The 20,514-nt window shown below is 40.0% G+C and overlaps 1 protein-coding gene across 6 annotated transcripts in view; it reads right to left on the bottom strand.

Moving 5' to 3' along the window:
• Positions 1 to 20,514, bottom strand: part of GADL1 (glutamate decarboxylase like 1) — an 88,097-nt gene that overhangs the window by 29,220 nt on the left and 38,363 nt on the right. For all 6 annotated transcript variants that reach the window (XM_074860784.1, XM_074860795.1, XM_074860800.1 and 3 more), the window contains 3 exons: positions 18,685 to 18,884; positions 14,343 to 14,394; positions 11,184 to 11,273 (listed from right to left, as the gene is read on the bottom strand). In XM_074860784.1, coding sequence (XP_074716885.1) covers positions 11,184 to 11,273; positions 14,343 to 14,394; positions 18,685 to 18,884 — 342 coding nt within the window. The remainder of the gene's footprint in view (positions 1 to 11,183; positions 11,274 to 14,342; positions 14,395 to 18,684; positions 18,885 to 20,514) is intronic.

The following is a 20,514-nucleotide window of genomic DNA, read 5'->3' as shown; positions in this document are numbered from 1 at the left end:
GGGAAGAGCAACTGATATCATCTACCTGGACTTATATCTGACACTGTCCCACACAACATCCTTGTCTCTAAATTGGAGAGACGTGGATTTGACAGATGGATGACTCAGTGGATAAGGAATTGGCTGGATGGTCACACTCAAAGAGTTGCAGTCAACAGCTCGATGTCCAAGTAGAGAGCAGTGACGAGCATCATTCCTCAGGGGTTGGTGCTGGGACCAGCACTGTTTAACATCTTTGTCAGTGACATGGACAGTGGGATTGAGGGCACCCTCAGAAAGTCTGTCAATGACACCAAGCTGTGTGGTGCGGTCAACACGCTAGAGAGAAGGGATGTGCCATCCAGAGGGACCTCAACCATGTAAACCTCATGAAGTTTAACAAGGCCAAGTGCAACGTCCTGCACTTGGGTCGGGGCAATCCCAAGCACAAATACAGGCCGAGCGATGAGTGGATTGAGAGCAGCCCTGTGGAGGAGGACATGGGAGTAGAGGTGAATGGAAAAGTGACTATGAGTCAGCAATGTGCGTGTGCAGCCCAGAAAGCCAACCGTATCCTGGGTTGTATCAAAAGAAGTGCAGCCAGCAGGTCAAGGGAGGCGATTCTCCCCTTCTATTCTGCTCTCATGAGACCCCACCTGCAGTACTGGAGTTGTGGTCCCCAGCATAAGGACACAGACCTGCTCAAGCAGGTCCAAAAGAAGGCCACGGAGATGATCATGTGGCTGGAGCACTCTCCTATGAAGACAGGCTGAGAGAGTTGGGGTTGTTCAGCCTGGAGAAGAAAAGGCTCCAGGGAGACCTTATAGCAGCCTTCCAGTACCTAAGGGGGGCCTACAGGAAAGCTGGGGAGGGACTCTTTATTAGGGGGTGTAGGGATAGAATGAGTGGTAATGGTTTTAAACTGAAAGAGTATAGATTTAAATTAGATGTAAAGAAGAAATTCTTTCCTGTGACGGTGTTGAGATACTGGAACAGGTTGCCCAGCGAGTTTGTGGCTGTCCCCTCCCTGGCAGTGTTCAAGGCCAGGTTGGATGGGGCTTTGAGCAACCTGGTCGAGCAGAAGGTGATCCTGCCCATGGCAGAGGGGTTGGAACTAGGTGATCTTTAAGGTCCCTTTCAACCCAACTCATTCTGTGATTCTATGAAACACCTGAAGAGAGGGTGCAAAGAAGACAGACCCAGGCTTTTCTCAGTGGTGCCCAGTGACAGGCTCAGAGGCAATATTCACAAACTGGAACACAGGACATTCCCTCTGAATGTCAGGAAACACTTTTTCCCCTGTGAGGGTGACTAAGCACTGGCACAGGTTGCCCAGGGAGGTTATGGAGCCTCCATCCTTAGAGATATTCAAAAGCCTCCAGGACATAGTCCAGGACAACCAGCTCTAGACATCCCTGCTTAGCAGGGGGCTTGGATAAGATGACCTTCAGAGGTTCCTTCCAACCTCAACTGTTCTGTGATTCTGTTAAGTTTTTCTAAGAATTCAGTTACTTGAGTAATACTATGCCTCATTCCATCCTCTCCCTTTTCAGGAATAATTTTCTTTTACATGATCCCAAGATGTAAAACCAAAGTCATATACGTGTATGCATGAGCACACACATTTACATTCAGAAGGCACATATGAACAATTTTGAAGAGTCTCACAGTGTTCATTACAAAATATGAAATTTTTCATTTCTATAGTAGTAATGAACAAAAAATGCAACACTGTTTTGTGTGGCAATATGACTCCAAGTAAGAAATGCTTATTTTTATTTTGCTATTGGGAAAGGACAAGGGATAAAAAGTTGAAGTGCTAAATGCAAAACCAGATTATAAACTTACATCCATGCCTTTTTTTCCTTATTTCCTTTATCTGTAAAATATTGATAATTCGCCACTAATTTACCTGTCTTTCAAATATCTTACAAGGGTTCACTAGTGGGACAAATTCAATGTAAATTCCCTTCAGCTTCCTATACTCTGAAAATAGTTTAATGTTTGCTTTTAAAAATGTCAGATTTGACTTAGTTTTCAGATCAGCTGGTTTTGCCTATTAGCATAAGGACAGGCTAATAAAAAACAGAAAAATGTAAAATTATTCTTTGTTTCTGTGTTCACAGCAATAATCATTATTTTTCATTTCCACCTTGGTCATTCATAATAGGATATATCATTTGAATGCTTCAGTTTTACCCTAGTATAACACTTTAACCAAGACGACCATTATCTTGAAATTAGGAACACTTAGATATATATCTTAGTTTTTCAATCCTTCACAAACGCAGAGAGAATGATTTTGTGAGGTATGTCATGAACTGCCTACTTAATTGATATGAACTGTGCCACTTCCACTTTATGCCCCCAAAAAGCCACTTTTCTGGAAAAGAAATGTGGTTTAGTTTTACCCTCTTAGTCCTTCTACAATCTGTGAGACTCCTAACAATAGATGCAAAATGTCCACTGCTCTGGGTAACAGTGGTGTTTCTATTTGAAAGCCATACAAATTAAATAGTACTGTCCTTGTTCACACAGAAGTAGCAAGAAGCGCTTATGCAGTGCTTAAGCACCCTTTAGTCAATTGAATCTGTGGCAATAAAGCAGAGAATGCAGTCCCACTGAATCCCCACAGCCTTTGTTTCTGTGATCTTTCAGTTAGAAAATAAGGCTTTTTAGATGTTTCCTGTATGTAAACATAAAGATTTATTATGTGTGAAGCTTTTAACAGTGCAAAGGTCTAGAATCACCTTGTTTTCCATATCTGAACTGAAAGCCAGAATGACCCTCAGGTTTTAGCGAGGCAGTATGCAAAATTTTTAAGACATTGGACAAGTAGAACCTTATGCTTGCTCTGTAAGAAGGTAGTACATCTACATAAAACATATCGCACTATCATAGGTGATTTGCTTGGGTCCTGACAGAACAGTCATGTTAACTAACCCGTCCTTATGAGATAGTTTTTAACCTGAATTAAGTACCATACTTACGTGTGGCCATACTGCTCCTATTACCTGAGCTAGTTAAGGTACCTTCAGAGAGCATTACATACTGTGACGAAAATACATCTTGCATTGATCTCCCTGGAAGGTTTGGTCCTTTACTTTGACTCTGTCTGTCTCTCATGATTTTATTTCCTCACAATATTTTTCTCCACTTTGTCTATCTCCCTCCCAGCTTCAGTTCATGCCATTATGTGTATTGCCACATGGAGAAATGATTGGACCCTCCATTAATCCTTAAAAGGATTTCAAGCAAGAAACAACTAGTGTGAAACCTACTTCACCTCTGAACATCTGAGCAATCTTGCTCTGCAGGTGGCTGGGGGAAGAGGAAATCCTTGTTCAGCCTGAATGCAACACATGGAGCTGCAGCAGACGCCTTCCCCACAGCTTCAATCGTTTCTGTAGACTGAGCACTAGGGATCAATAGAGCTCAGTCCCCAGTGGGCCTTGAACATGCACAGCCCAATGTTAAGCCTCTGACAAAAGTTGCCCTGCACTCATCTAGTAAACGATACAGCAGCAAAGCCATTTGGGTTTCTTCTCTTTGTTCTGAGAATGGAGGGGTAGTTTTAGCAGCTGTGTAACAGTGCTCTTACAATAGAGAGGTTTTGCTGTCAGATGCGTTATTGCTGGATGGGATGTAAATATTGTCAGTTCAAGATATCACCTGGTATTACATGTCTGGGAAGGGACTGAGGAGTAGAATAGAAATAGTAAACTATCCAAAGGACAGAAGTTAAATGGTTAAAATGAAGTGAAAGGTTATTTAGGGATGTTGATTCTTGCCTATTTGCCTCAATTGAAACAGTACCACCAACCTAAAAAAAGTATAGATTTCTGCATGAATAGAACTGCTTTTAACTGGAGCCCAACTGGTACTACCCATTCCTGAAAAGCCAGTCTGGAAGAGGGGCAAAGCAGAGAGCTAGAACAGAAGTCTCTACAATTGCCGTATCATGAATTACTAAAATATCACTTAGGACTATTATAGAAAGCATGGGCTGGAAGCAGTTCACATATTTGCCTTATTGCCATATATTTGCTTACATCTACTGTAGGTTACAATAGTCATATAAATATACCTTCTTTCTATTCCCATACACACATCTGATATGCCAGTCATCCTATGAAAGAGGAAGTGTAAGATCAGGTCAGTCTCACAAACCATTATATGGGGCCAAAAGTTAAGCAGATACAGGTACAAAGTTGGTACAAGTTGGTACAAACCTAACAATATAAAATATATCCTGAAGTGTTGCTAGCACCTGGGTCTAATGCTAAGGTGAGATGGACACCATCAAGGTAAAATGCTCTGATATTTTCTTCTGCTGATGGAGACTTTAACAGTGAATTTGGCCCCTTAGTCTAGCACTACTACTTCAGCACTCATGCAAGAATAAATATAACAGAGAACAAAGACATAAATTCCAGTTATGTGAAGATATGCAGTCAGAAACCAAAGTATTCAATTTTGAATTAACAAATTTTTTTAAAAGGCATGTTAGTTTTGTGTTCTTACAATTCAAATCTATGGAGGAGACATTTAAAACAGTCATGCTAAATATTTTTTTTTGATTAACAGCTACAGCCACTTTTGTACTGACGAGTTATATAAAACTGCAGGAAAAAACATTAAAAGAGAAAGTGTGCAAATCCCTCATTAACAAGGTACTGAAACACTGCTATAATTTTTCTCTGTTATTATATTACACTGTACTGTTCCTTCTCATTTATCAGAGCTCAGATCTCTCTTAATAATAAGAGTCATTTATATGCAGGTAAACTACAAAGATTTTATTCATCTACTCTATATTATGTACTATTAGTTGCAAAATAAGAGATGTTGTTACTTTAACAAGTGACTACTTATTATTACGTTTCTGAGCACCATCCTCTGCTGAGGAATGGTCACACTACAACGTAAGTCCTGGTTATTATTGTATTACTCATTTTGTGGCTTCAGGGCTTATTGTGCCTCTCTCCCTTAAGGTCTTTGCCTGCAGCCCTGCTTCCACCAGGCCTCCTGCTCCCACCTCTCCCAGAATGCTGCATTTCTGGCCCTCTTGAACAAAATACTGAGAATTCAGCTGGGTCCATTGAATTAGGAAGAGATTTTGCAGCTCTTCCCTCCAGGAGTCTGTAAAATAGAGGCCTAAACCAGCACACAGCATGCTGAGAATTTAGTGTTGGGTTCTTCTTACTTGTGTTTATTAGCTAAAGCACCCAAGTTGGGACCTTGACATCCCTAAGGTTCCCCTCCTGAATAATGAAGACCGACAAGTCTTTCCCAAGGGTGCTTCTGACTGTAGGTTGCCTAAGTCATGTTCTGGGAGTTCCCCTTCTCCTTCTCCATGTTAAAAATGGAGGAAAACTGTGCCAACTCCTCAAGTAGCTTCCGTGGGTAACTGCCTCAAGTTATATACAATGCATCTGGAGCTTCTGTTGACCCTGAGGATTTCCCTGACACACCAAGTTTCTTCAGACAACCCCTGTGGAGGTCCCCATCTGACTTGCTAAAATGACGATCCATCCCCCTAGGAGGTCTTTATTTTAGACCTGCCAAAGCAATCTCTTCCACTTGTAGATTTTTGTTTCTTGGAAGTCCACAACAGATATGTAGGTTGCTTTAAGAGAAGGCAAAAAGGTTAGGGGATGGCACCACCTCTTAACAATCCTTACATGTTGCAAAAAAATACCCCAGAACTTGACCCACTCTTTTTCTTTCTGTTCTTTTCCAAACGTATTTCTACATGATTACATTATTTCAATGCAACAAGAAAGCACATGGGATCAGAAACAATTAGATCAACATACAGTATTCACAAATGACTGATGAACAGTTCCAGATCTGTCAGTCACAATGATTTAGCCAATCTAACTCCCATATACTTCTGTGTAAATCTTACTATTGATTTTCTTGTCATTCGATGTGGCCCTCCACAGAAACTCATGTCAAACAGAGCTAGATGCTAGAGTCAGTAGGCTACTTGTTACCATAAAAATTACTCATGTAAGTAAAGTTCACAGAAATGGGTCTCTACCATTACTCTTCAAACACACACATTAAAATATTGTTTAATTGTTTTCTTGTTCAAGCATAAGAAAAACTCAAAGTATAGTACACAAGGATGACAGGAATTCAGGTAACATTTTGCACGCAAATCCCAAGTGGAAATATACTTGCAGTAACATATTGGGGACCTTTCTTGCATATAAACCCGGGCTCACTGCATTTAATGTTGTGGTGGTTATGTCACTTTTCCCTTGTACTTCCAAAATACAGGGGACGAATGTTATTAATATAACCAATTGGAGGTTTTGTTTTCCCTTCCCATTCAAACCGCTTACCATAGTCAATAGGTATTTTGAATACATAAAAAAATACTGAATCGGGTCCTTGATTAGTGTTTGATTTATACCACAAAGACCACAAGATTCAGAGGTTGCCAAGGCAACATCACTTCAACCTCCTTACATTTCTGCTTCAATATGAAACCTCTCATTATATAAATGTATCACAACACCAGTCAGCATGACAGGCTATTTTACAAATATGCCTTCGGATAGCAGACAGCTATATTCTCTTAAGTGGGGGGGGAAAACACAGGAATAAGGTTACCTTTCACTAAGGGGAAGAGGGGAGGAGCAAAAATGGCATTCAAAGCTATAGTATCCTGAGCCTTCTAATACAGTCAACAAATTTTGTATTTTTTTGGCCAAAAAACCCACAAAAGGGCAGGAAAGAAGCAAACAAAACAAAAAACCCCAAACACGGCACACAAGTAGAGTGTGAGACTGATGCTAGAATTTTGAGTAATTGGAACCAACAACTGTGCATAAAAGCTTTACTGAGCCATTGAAATCTGATACCCCAGCACATGTTGTTCAGAACTGCAGACCAGGCAAAGTTTAGTAAAACATAAAAGACATACCAGGAACCTACTGACACCTTTTTAAGCCCAGTTTTAATGTGGTACTTCACAATATACCACTAGCCTTCTTTACTGAGCAGTATTCAATATGCAGTAGCCTACCTACACTTATGCTCCAGGATCCTTCAGCAAAGCTAGGCTCCCACAGGAAGAGGGCTCTGTTAAAGATGGCTACTTCTGTGTCTCCTAGACCACACTGAGTTTGAGCAGACTACAAGCTCATCCAGAATGCACAAGGCATGTCTGGCTGGCTGGGTTAGCAACAGGATGGCAACAGTTCCAGATGCATCCCTCCAAACCCTTCCTTATGCCCTAGCACCCTCTGTGCTGCCAGGAGGCTTTCCAGAGACAGTATTACTAACAATCAGCTAATCCTGCATCATCTGGAGACACTTCAACATAAGCTGAGAAAGCTGACTTCTCTAAAGAGAAAATTGTTACAAGTAAGAATATGCATAGACATTTGTAGTTATGGAAAAAGTATGAAAATCGGAATGATCTGGGCTTAAATTTCTTACTTCTTCCCTCACTTCCATTTGTGGCTTGTAATTTCCAGTTACACTTTTGTCACTGTGACCTTGTGACATTCTGACCATCCTCAGCAGTAAACAAAGTAAATCTTACAGTGTGTCACAAGAGGAAGAGGAGCAAAACCACCACTAGAGGGCACGTACAGTACTAGCAAAGCAATTGTGCCTTCATCCTGTCAATTATGTCAGTTCCAGGTCAGAGACAACTGCCCCCTGTTTGCAATGACAAAATAACCCCGTCTATAAATATTTCTAGTTGAATGTAACAGCAGCTCCCCAATTACCAGAGAGTGCCCATTTGTATGGTTTCTACAAGTAGAAATCCCTCTTCACCTACTTGTGAAGAATGTTACTGAAAAACACCTTACATCACAGGTTCCTTTAAGGTCATGCCATCTGCTCTGCCTTCAGTGTTCTGCAAAATGTTCAGGGCACGGACTATCTTGGACCACCCAACTGCATCCAAAACCTTGCTGTACAGTCTACAGAACCAGTTTCACTACACAGCCAATTCCCACTGTTATCCCAAAAGATGAAAGTGGTGTAAGACTGCGGATGTGCAGAGAATTCCCGGTTTCACTGCATAATGGAGTAACATACCATTTATGCTTTTCTTTACTTCCCCACCAACTTGTTGTTTCTTCTTCCCCTAAAGCGTTCAGGTGATGAGTCAAATGACCAGCTAGCAGCTGTCCCAAATCCTTGAGGCCTCTCTTTCCTATCACCTTTCTTTTTTGAATGTTGGGGATTCTTGAAGAGGGCTAATTTTACACCTAAAATCTAAGGCCTCAGAATTTAAAACAAACAAAGAAACAGCCTACCACAAAAAAAAAAAAAAAGCTTCTGAGAGACACAGTTTATATAGGACAGCTATAAGACTGACATCAGAATCAGGTATCACACTGCGATTCAGTCAGCCCTGACATATTTTCACCTAAAGTGGGCCATGGAAGCTAGAGAAGAGCCAGTATAGCAGAAAACCTTCACGGTTACTTTGCATAGGACTATGCAAATTCTTCACAAAGCTGAGGACCTGAGATCAGAGCTATTTGCCTATCAACTTTTGCCAGCACTGAAACTCATATAACTAACCTTAGAAGACAGCATGTTATTCTGAACAATATTGCTGAACTAGCAGTTGAATAAAATCAATTACTTGCTCAAGAGATTTTTAAGACAAACATTTCCTTAATTATTGTCAGATATGCAGGTCAACAAAAAGGAAGACTGATTTCTGGATAAACAGAATAACTGTGATGTTAAAATGTTGTGTGAAAGAATTTGTGAATTAAAGCATTTTAATACTCATTTTAGTGAAATGATGAGAATATTCAGGAAGCACTTGCAGTCAAGAAACTGTACACATCCCCATCTGCCCCTCAATGGCATAATGCAACAACCTCTCCAGTCTTCATCTTCTTATCAGTTACACCTCACTGACCAGGATGCATTCCTTCTTCCCCAGCCATATATTTGTGCTGATTAATGTAATATAATGACTATGCTGTTTGCATCAGCAATGTTGCAATCAACAAATTGACATTAGCTGGAAAAGTCAGACATCTTTTGTGACCCAGTGCTGTCATCTCATATGCTCACTGATACATGTTGTGCCCCAAACCGGCATCCAAAAAGCTAAGTAACCCCAGGCCTGTCCCTGTAGAGGATCAAGGAGGTGAAATAACATGTTTTAGTTGTGTAACAGGCTCATTTCTGTAGTGTCCAAGAACTTCCCAGCAGTGCCTAAAACAACGCAACTAACAATCATCATTTGTTGTTTCCTCTGGGAGAGGAATTTGTGCCATTCAGTGCCTTGCTTTGCTAGGGAGTTTTAGTCTGTTTTGTGGTAGATTTTTTTTTCAGGCTTTTGTGGGGAGGAAGAAAATAGGTTATGTTTTAGGATTTTGTGTTTCTTAGTGTTTCATCAGAGGAGGCATAATAATCAAAAAAGTGTCACCTTGAAAATGAAAGGAGTGGTTGAGATCTGCAATGGTGCTCAGTTCTTGGGAGAAACTGCACACAAGCTCCTTTCCCTCCAAGTTCTCTCCCACAAAACACTGGCTAGGAAATCCGCATTTCCAGCATCAGTCTATCTACATCAGTACATAAAATAAAGCCAAGCATCTATTCCCCACCCTGACTGGAAGCACCATAAAGCATCAGAGCAAAGAACCAGTAAGTTACACTCAATAAGCCACTCACAATATATGTGCTCAAAGCCATTCATTGTACTTCAGCCCTTACCTCCTCGGTCCCTTCCATAGCACACATAAATCAAAAGGTGACAGTTGCAGCACTGTTTCTTCTACGCCTTCCCATTGCTCTTTTCCAAATCCTCACCCCTCCATGGGCAGAGGAGCTGTTATAAAGTTCTGTGTGTGTGTGTGTATATGTACACATATATATAGGCCTTCCACTCTAACAGGGGAAAGGGAAGCCCCATATGAAAGGATCATAACCCATCCATGCTTTGTGAAAGCATGGTAAATGCAAAGCCCTTGTATCCACACTGTGGCTATGCATGGCTTTGTACTGCAAAAGTTAAACATACTTTCCGAAACAATACAGACAGTGTTAAGGAAGACCTCAGCCCTAAAGACACCAGCATCCCGCATAAATTGAAAGCAATTCCTGTGAAAGAAAAGCTGCTGAAAGGAGAGCAGATGTTATAGGAAGTATGCATGTATATATAGTATGTATAGCATGTGTATACAGTATGTATACAATATGTATGTTTGCATATGGTATGCACATCCATGCTCTAGCTTAAGTTTCCAAAAGCAAATTCTAGGAAAAAATAAATGCAGAACACCAAAGCTGCTACAGAGAGGAGCAAAGAATGAATTAAATTCAATTCCTCACAGAACAGCTTATTCAGTAAAACATAATACCATAGTGTCTATTGGCATCTTAATTAAGTCTTAACTACTGATTCCCCAGTAGTAACTTCAAAATGTTACTGCTGCTTTTTTTAAGATGTTCGTGATTTTCTACCAGGATGGCAGTTACCAAAACACTCACCAATGAAGTTTTTCCCATTGTATTCCTGTTGTCATTTATCACAGAATCGTCTAGGTTGGAAAAGACCTTGAAGATCATCCAGTCCAACCATCAACCCAAGATTAACAGTTCCCAACTACACCATATCCCTCAGCGCTAACTCGACCCTGCTCTTAAACACCTCCAGGGATGGGAACTCCACCACCTCCCTGGGCAGCCTGTTCCAACACTTAACAACCTGTTCTGTAAAGAAATGCTTCCTAATATCTAGTCTAAACCTTCCCTGGCGCAACTTGAGGCCATTACCTCTTGCTTATGGGTTGTTTAACATCAGAAATATATTCTTAAGCACTTCCTCACTTGCATTATCATAGATCATCATCGATAATGCAAGAGAAGTTCCAAGGACAGCATTAAGTGTCTGAAACAGGTAATGAATACTCTGTCTAGACAAGAGATGCAGACAACACTGTTCCTCTTCTCTTGGTTCCACCAGCTGCTAACAGCTTTGATAGCTGAATACTTGTAAATGCCTGCATCTCTTACATTGAGAAAAAAATTAATTATCCTTGTCTAAACAGAAAACAAACTTAAATCCTACCAACATCTAGTGAAGGATTAAATCCCCATTCTACTGGTAGGTTAATGGTGAGCAAAGCCAAGGGCCATTTCACATTCTTATCTGGCACACAGATCAATCAGTAAGATACAGATAACACTGTTCATGTGATGCTCACCTGGTGTAGCTTCTGCCAAAATTCAGGTCCATCCTCCATTTTTCTTAAGCTTGGTGGAATGTACCAAAAGCAAACGTTGGCATACTCCGGCTAAACAAGAGAACAAATGATTGCTTACAAGATGTAACAAATGGAACAGGAATACATATTATAGCTTGTCAAAGAGTTCTGCTTTATTGGGGGGGGGGGGGGGGGGGCAGGGAATGGAGGGAATACCTTTTTGAGTTTATACCCTTTTCATTAAAAATTCCTTCTCTGACTCACGTTTTGTTTCCCTTTTTTGAAGCTAGAAATAATTTTCATATCATCCATTTCTCTTCCTGCTGCCAGAAAAAGGAAACCTGTTATGGTTCCTTTTTCATTTCTTCTTCCTATATACATATTTAACTCTGCTTTGCTCACTAAAAACTTTGGTTAGGAAAAAAACTGTAAGAGAGGCATACAGAGGCAACTTAAAGATTTCAAAATTGAAGCAACTTTAAAGAGAGCAACACTCTTTTTAGTATTTTTTTAAAATGGAAGTTTCCTATGATGCATTTTACAGAAACACAAACTCAATTTTTGTCACCATTTAACACTTGTACACCTAGTCATATTTTACTCAACAATGCTAATCTCCTTTTATATTATATAGCATGCTACACAGTGCTGGAGTTAATGCTGGCTTTCTCAATCTCCACATTTCACAAGAATCTCGGGACTCCTTGAAGGGTATATGCCATATCCTGGATATATCTTGTTCAATATCTAAGCAGGCCTTTTGAGCAAAGACTGAGACTCCACATGTCTGCTTTCCTCCAGAGAAATTTTGCCTTTAAACTCAACAGAGAGTAAGACTCACAACAAGAATGGCTGTTCACCACGCATTATAAAATAAGGCATTTTATGCTCATGAGGTTTCTGTTTCAGCTATGATTGAGGAAATGTTCCCAGCAGACCAGTCCAGGGTGTGTCTACATTTCCTGCTAATTTGGAACAAATTTAATTTTTTTTTTTTTACCTATACAGATAGCAATAGCATGAGGAATAGATCTGCCTTCTAATCCATCCAACACTACTCATAAAACTACTCAGTCAATCTTGACCTATGTTATTTGCACCACAGTATTTAAGTGGGGTCTAGATTATAACGTGGATTATAAACTCCCACACACCTCTCCCCTCCCACATGCCATCCTCATTAGTACTGGTTGAAAGAAAAAAAAAGTTAGTAGCTGGGTCACACCATCTTTTAGCCCCACTGTGAACGCGACTGCTATTACAATCCCAGGCAGTCCCCTGAACGAGGAGAGCCCACCAGCTGAGACATGTTCTTTCATGAAAGGGCACTGAGAACTGCTCATATCATTTTCTGCCTCACTTCAAAGAATGCATTAAATACAATTTAATCATCAAGAAGAATATCGTTGTCAGCAGGAACAGAGCTGCAAACCTGCCACCTGCTGCCACTGAATGAAATAAAGCTCAGCTCTTAAAGTCCCATTTCTTTCCCCAAGGAGCATGCATTGAGTACACACATAAACACAGACCCTGAAAAGGCTGCGGCTTCCTCATGAGTGCAAGCACTAGCTCACTGTTACAGGGTTTATTTTAAAAATATTTAAAATCAGATGGCAGGAGTAGACAGATGGCATATATTACCATATTGTCATTGCCTATATTGCCTTCTTGATTATCTCAGTTTCCTTTCACACATCAAATACATCATCCCCCTCTGAAAATACCATTCATCCTAGAAAAACTTAACTGCCCCCAGCCATGCTTCACTATTTCTGGTTATCTTCTCACAGCAATTATCCAAGCAGGTAAGCAATTATACCACAGAAAAGTTCAAGATGAGTGAAGTGCGAGAGGCATTTCCAGGCCATAGAGTGGTTCTCATTACAGGACTTTCCTCACTGCACGTACCAGAGGATCATCTTCCTGAGCTTCTTGTCCAAAGTCCAAATTCCTTTCAGAAAGGGCTCACATAACTGGGCCTAGTTGCCTCCCAGCAGTCTTTCTTTGAATTATCACTGCTTGTCTCCCTGCACTCCTGAAAACCTTTTCTTAACCCTCGTTCAACTTCCTTCTTATAGCCCATACTGTAGCACTCCTTCCAATCCCACTTTTAATACAGGTGTCCTGTTCCTGCAGGAACTAAACAGCAGCCTCTGCTCTCACCAACAGCCTTCACATCTACAGTAAATCCGAGCTCTCTGCTGAACTCTACAATAACAGAAAATGGAGAGCTTTTAACAGACTTGCCACTTTTGTAATCTCATCACGTGCTGCTGGTCCAAACTCCTTCACTCCATGTAAAGTTTCCCAGTACGCACTTTTAAATTCAGTTTTCAGAGTTAAAGGGAAAAGTTTATATTGTATGAATAGCATAAAATATTTTCATATTTCACATTTCTTCTATTCTAACCTGGAATGCTCATGGCATCAGCAAGTGTAAACCAAACCTGCATCATTATGGTTTGTCGGTCTTCATGTGTGACACTTATTCCATTTCCCTTCCTCCTCCATGTGTTCTCTTCCTCCCCATGCTACATACCCAGCTGTCTTTCACACACATACACTTCCAACAGTGCAGAAGGTTTTTCCAAAAGTGACAGGTCTTTGCAACATCCTCAGATATTAGTCTCATTAACCAAAGAGCTGAGGATAAGTGGAAAAACAGCGCTTTAGCTTTGCCCTCTTTACTCACTCTCCCCCAAACAACATCACCAACAGGTAATAAACTGACAGGTTTAGCAAAGGTGAGTGAAAAACACAACTTTTGGGTAGTTTTTATTGAGATAGGTGTAGAAAAAGAATTAAGGAAAAAACCATCAGCTTTAACAATGAAAACTCTATTTTAGGATCAAAATATTCTTCCACATAGTACACAGTCTGACAAGCACTGGTTTTTTTGCAGTCAGACTCTTCACTTTCACAGACAAGTGCTCCATCTATAACCCCTGAGGCAATACAGGCCCAGAAGCTAGGAAAATAGGTAGAGTGGTGATAGGGAATACAGCGCATGTTATAGGTGTTCAATAGTATCTGTGTATCTCCAGTACATAAACTTACTATATACTTCAAATACAAATTGGCAATTGGCTAAAAAGAACAAAATCAAACAATAGACACCCTCCCCAATAACAACAACAGTTCAGTTCCATTTTCACTTACCTCCAAAAGAAGCTGGAATCCCTCTCTTTTCTTAATTTCCTCCACTAGATATCTGTAATTAAAAATGCAGCGTTTTAAAGCACAGAACAAAACAATACATGCAGACAACAACAAAAAAAGGTCTTGAACATGTATACACTTTTTTCCCTTTTTTTTTTTTTTCCCCTCCCCTCCCCCTAAAGAAACCAGAGTTAAACCTCATTTCTACCTGCTGTGAAAATGCAGTAGCTATCAGTTCCTGGAAACAAATGAAGGCTACAGCCATCCAAGGAGCACTGAGGAGAGGCCAAAATCTGTCCTCAGGCACAGATTTTCAGTGGAGCCACATGGCACAAATTGATCCTATTTGCATCAGACTGTGAACTTTCACAATGCAAATTTCCATTGATGTTGCTCTCTACAAATTAATTCCTCCATCTCTTTCTCAAGTACTGATGCTGTGCTGCCATGTTATTTCATGGTCACCCTGACATCTCTTGCACTAACTCTCAGTTACTCTTGTAACTGCGACCACTTAGTGTAGCCCAGAATTTAAAAGTTTCCATGTACTTCAAGCCCAGCAATTTTCCCAGTGTTCCAGACTGTACACAACAGTGCACATTTCCACTCAGTAAGCCACTGCTGATGCACAATAATCCCTGGGTATCCTACGCTAACAATGCACTGAAATACTGATTTCTTTCCTCTTTCACCTGTCAGTATGAAAAGCATGGAAGCCTTCAATGGGAAGATGAGTTTGAATCAAAACTTTGGATCCAAACAGCTTCAATTTATAGAAATTTTTTAACACATGACCTCAACTTTGCCATGGCACACATCACACAGGAATTCTGAAGCAAAGAGGACACTGACATAGCTGGGACTTCTCTCTTTATTCCCCACCCACCCCACCCAGCCTTCCCAAGGAAAACTCCAAAGAAATCACCCTCAAATTCACACAGCTTTTCCATTTCAACAGAACTTAAGTCTTCCACACAAAGATTTTGCTGTCTAACAGTAATAAAACTGAGACAGATAAGCCACTGATTGTGTATGAATCTGTTCTTTTGGTGCATTTATTTGGCATTTTCTTACCTGCAGCTGCATTACTGGTCAACATACAAATAATTTGTTTATCTACTACTTGAAGAAGAAAAATATTGTCAAAATAACCCACCTTGGTCCTATCCACATGCCTGAAACCTGCCCCCACAGGGACACCTCTAGCACAGTTGTATCTGCAACACCTGCTATTCAGTAGACATGTTGCAGAAACAGGTTGGCTAGGGAGGCAGTAATCAATACCCTAGATAGTATACATTTTTCAAAACAGAGCATAGGGAGTTGTCACACTATTTATTATTAACAAGTATTGTGCATCTGACTCATTACCTCTTAGCACACATCTCTGCAAAATGATTGCTGTGGTGGAGTGCCAGCTCCCACAACACACAGCTCTGAGTTGCACCGCACTGTGCACTGTTGAGATGTTTCTTCTCACTATAACAATCTGAGGTTCTGGGCCTTTTCTGACATGATCATTTAGATCCTACTGTGTGCATTTGTTTGTTACCTGGCTGTTAATGCCCACACTACTGTTTAGGTTGAAAGAGAGGCATGCTGAAAGGTAAGCAGAAGGCTAGATATCATGTGAGCGTATTGGGGGGAACCTGCTTCTGTAGGGAAATTGTCTTAAGTAAAACAAGCTGAGTGCTTTTGTCCTGTTGATTAGAAGATACTTGTCCATGCCATAAAACCAACATTAAGTGAAATCAGCAAAAAAATGTGGCCCTCTTTTTTCTTTAATAAATCATGAAAAAGAAACCTATGTATTATCACCTTTATACTCTTCCTCTTACCATAAGTGCCTTCTTTTAATACCACCATCTGATATAGGACATCTGATGTTGGTCAAGCTCACAACACTGTTAATCATGTTCTTAACTACATTGCCAATAGCCTAAGAAGGCAGCCATTATAAAATCCATCACCCATGATTTATCTTGCCAGGACCATTTGATGGCAGTGGAGCAATTTACTCTGTGCATCTTTCCACAGTTGACAGTGGAGTTTTATTATCATGTCATGGCTGTAGAATGTCAGAAGGGCTTGAGTCTCAGTGAGGACTGGAGCGCACAGAGAAGTGGTGTTTGCTATGATTAAGCCTTACAGAAAATGAGGGATGGAGATCTGCAGTGAAAGTAGACATATGTCTGCTAAGAGTGGGTGTCAGAAGAGGAATCGGGCAGAAAAACTGCAAAGATGCTGAAGCATAAAATGCAGAGGTGGTTATAGTTGTATTCTAAAAGCAGTTTACTTCTATTTTCTTTTTAGTGTACTTCATAAAGCAACATCCCCGCATCAAAAATAATTGAAAAAAAAAAAAAAAACCAGCAAAAAACTTTCTGAAGTGATCAGCAGGATGCTCTACTGTAGGTATTTTAAAAATAAGTCTTTCCAAATAGGTAGCATCACAGTGTCCCTGGGATATCTAATACACTGAAAACGTGATTCATCTCCAGAGCAAGAAGAAATTACTGGAATAGCCAATAAGCAAAGTCTGATGCAATAGAAATTTGCCTGCAATTACACTAAAACCTTTGCATCTCTGCCTGGCCATGGGAAGAAAAAAAAAAGTAATCTTGCTCTTAAATTCTATAGTCAGTGGACTAGGTCCAGAAATAATCCAGGTCTGTGTTCAGGAACACTGAAATACTATCTTTGCAACATCAAAGTAACACCTACTGTAACAAATCAGGAGAAGGGCTGCACAGCTGTTGAATAGTTAGGAAACCTGGCATAGTGCCCAGTAAACCTGATGTCTCAGCTGCAAAGCGTCCATGTCCATGCAAATTCAAGACAGCAATGCAGCTACTGTAAAGAATATGTTTCATCAGATAATGACTAAGAATTTCTTCTTAAAGTGGAAAAAAAAAAAAAGGAGACAGCCCAGTCACTCCCTAGAAGCACTACCAGCTGAATCCTAACGTTTAAAGAAAATATCGATCCCAGAAAAGTCATTAATCACTACACTCTCAAACAACCTTGGCCAGTGACCTTGATAAGGCTGAATTCTCCTATTGATAGTGGAATGAATTACTTACTCTGTACAGACACAGAACAGTACAATGCTTCGGAACAAAAACAAGGTGCAATTTAACCAGAAGATACTAAGGAACACTTAACCAGCCAAACAATGAGTGGCCTTAAAGAAATAAAATAGAGAAAAAAGCCACAGTTCATTTGGGCTTTTCTGGTTTTGCTTCTTTTTATTCCTTTCTAATCCATTCTGGGTTTAGGACATGGGTATTTTTACCTTTTCTTTAAGTGACTTCATTAAAGTGGGACTATTCCTTTAATTTTCACTGGAATAAATATTCAGTTCTTTTCAACTTGGTAGTTCATAAAAAAAAAATAAAATGGCAATATGATATGGGTGACTGTTTTTCAGTATTAATGATTTGACTTATAGTAGTGTGTAGCTAGCCCAGGAATTGGTGAAGATTTCATTGTAGTTATCTTGTATAAATTCTGAACAGTCAATTATTTTTAATGGGCCATTATCTTATTTCAATATTGATTCTTCTATCAGAAGACAAAACAAGCTGTGTATGGAAGTTTCTTCCCAGAAAATGAGACATCACCATCACTTTAGAAACACAGGATTTTGCAGAATTGATTTGTAAAACTCATTTCTGCAAGACCAGAAACTTCATAAAATTGAACAGGGTGGGTGAGGGGAAGGTTGTACAAAAAAGGTGCTTCAGTCCCTAACAGATCATACTGTAAAAGCACTAAGAACTTCAGCAAACTTGGAGAAAAAACAAGCAGTATCTCAGAACAATATGGCTTCATATACCTCTACTACATCCTAACATTAACTGAGTGTCCTCATACAAATTTCCCCACGTCATCAGCTCTCTGCATTTCCTCAGCCATGAGGGATGAAGCGAACAGAAAAAGGGCTAATTCACTTCTTGATAGACGCAGCTCAGAGCCTGGCACATAGGGCTGCTTTTACATTAACACCAGAACACACAGTTATGAGTTAGAAGAGGGTGTATTGGTAAGCCTGTCCTATGTCTGGTTCAGATAACATAAATGTTAAACAATGTAGATTGATAGTCTAATTTGGACTTCTATGCTTACCAACATCTATGCTTATTGCTAAAAGTAATAATTACTATTAAATACTGTAGCAAACGTAGTAACACTAATTATTATTGCTATTAGTTGTTCCTATTATACACAAACAAAAGGAGAGGGAAAAAAAAGTAACAATGTAGTCTGTTCCAGGATACAGAGTATCAGCAGTGTCAACATTTCAATCAGATTAGACATATTCAAAATTGTGAGGCGGTACCTAGCCAAAGCCAGTGCCCTGTTTACTCTCTCCTCCAGGCCTGTGGTTCCCAATGCTTTCCACATCAGCCAGAATTTGAACGCATCCGGACGCCTGCTGCACTGAATGGACTTGTCACCAGTGTCATAGCTGACATCGTAGAACTTGTCCTGCTGGAACAGGTATGCAGCCTTGGCAGAGTAACACTTCTTCAGGAGGCCCTATTAGAAACACAACAGAGACTTAGACTGCTGATAAGCATTTTGAAACCTCTTATTCTTCACAAGCCAAAGCCTTTTTTTCCCCTGTCTGTACCAACTGCTTAGTAAAACACAACTGGATGTGCAGGAAACTATCCAAAGCTTATGGTATGGTTTAAGAACCCTGCATGAACCCGAACCAGTGAAGACAGCACTGACAACAATGAAACTTTTTTTTATTATTTTCTTCTTCACGTCACTGAAGAGTTGCAGGCTGAAGAGGAATTCTGACTCAAGAAGCCATGGGAGTGAGTACCACAGAAACAGTTGCCCAAAGAAATACACGGGTGGGAAAGAGGGAGGAGAAGAAGCAGCCTTTGTCCACTGCTCCAGTCCACAGATTGGAAGAACAGTGCCTGAGGAGCTTCTTATGTGTTCACAAATGGCTCAATCTATTCCATCGTTGTCAAAGAACTTTATATACAGCACAGTTAGTTGCAGATAGGGAAGGTTTTAGCCCCAAGAAATAAATGTTTAGCCCTTATGAGAAAATAAAGTCACTTAGGATTTAGCATAGGCTGACTGAGTGTAAACACCACGAGAAGATTAGCACAACCCCAGTTTTTGTCTCTTTTCACAGTTCAGACATTTTAACATTTAAATATAAACCTCAGTAAAGGTACTTTAGCATACCCTAATTATGGTTTGTTAATGAAATTATTTTTATTCAGCAATCTCCAGCCTCCAAATTCTGAGAGGCTGCCTGGGCAGAGACAAGCAGCAAAAAACAGAGATAAATGAGTAATGTGGCAAGTTCCAGCTAGGAAAAAAGCTGGGAAACAGAAAGCACAGAAGCTGTTACAGACTTAAAAGTGCAGGGTAAGAGAAGAGGCATAGGACTTGCCGTTGGCCAAAGAATGAAATAACAAAGTATACTCTGTAATAGTATGAAGTGGAGAGAAAGACAGGCAGAAAGCAGGTTATGAGAGCAGAGATGAGGGTGGCCCTAACAAGGAGCCCAGGAGACAGACAAGGTTGTAGATTTGTCAGTGATATTAAAAATGGTTAAGAAAAATAAACCACAATCTATAAGATAATACTAGAATAGAAATTCAGATGTGGTTAAAAACATGGCCACAGCATCTGACTCAGATCTACAAACATGTACTTAAGTGACAGTTGAACCAGAAGTCTTCTGTGCAGAACAGACCAAGGAACAGAAGTGGACACAGCATGACAGAAGTTGCTAAACAGTATCTCGAATAGCACAATTTATTTTCCAATTCAACATCACTCTTTGATTTGAACCAACTGAAAAAGCATTTCACATTTCATCCTTTTCTCTGCATCTGCTGCAAGTCTGATTTTAAAATGGCAGACAGTGTCTGACATCACTCTTAATCAAAGTGTCATATTCCCATAACAGAGGTACAATTCTTGATCTACACTACAATACACTACTGATAACTTTGGAACTGACAATAAAATAGAAAAAAAAAAAGTCAAGACAAAAAATCCAAAGGAGAAATAATCCACTGGCATACACAGAATAAGTCTCCCTCTCTCCTACCTTTTCAGTTCCCTCTATCAATACTAAAAACAAAACAAAAAAAACCCCAACCTGTGCACCTATTCACAGAGCACAAAAGGA

Source organism: Strix uralensis, chromosome 1, assembly GCF_047716275.1.
Source record: "Strix uralensis isolate ZFMK-TIS-50842 chromosome 1, bStrUra1, whole genome shotgun sequence".
Lineage (NCBI taxonomy): Eukaryota > Metazoa > Chordata > Aves > Strigiformes > Strigidae > Strix > Strix uralensis.
This window is presented reverse-complemented; position numbering and strand designations above follow the sequence as displayed.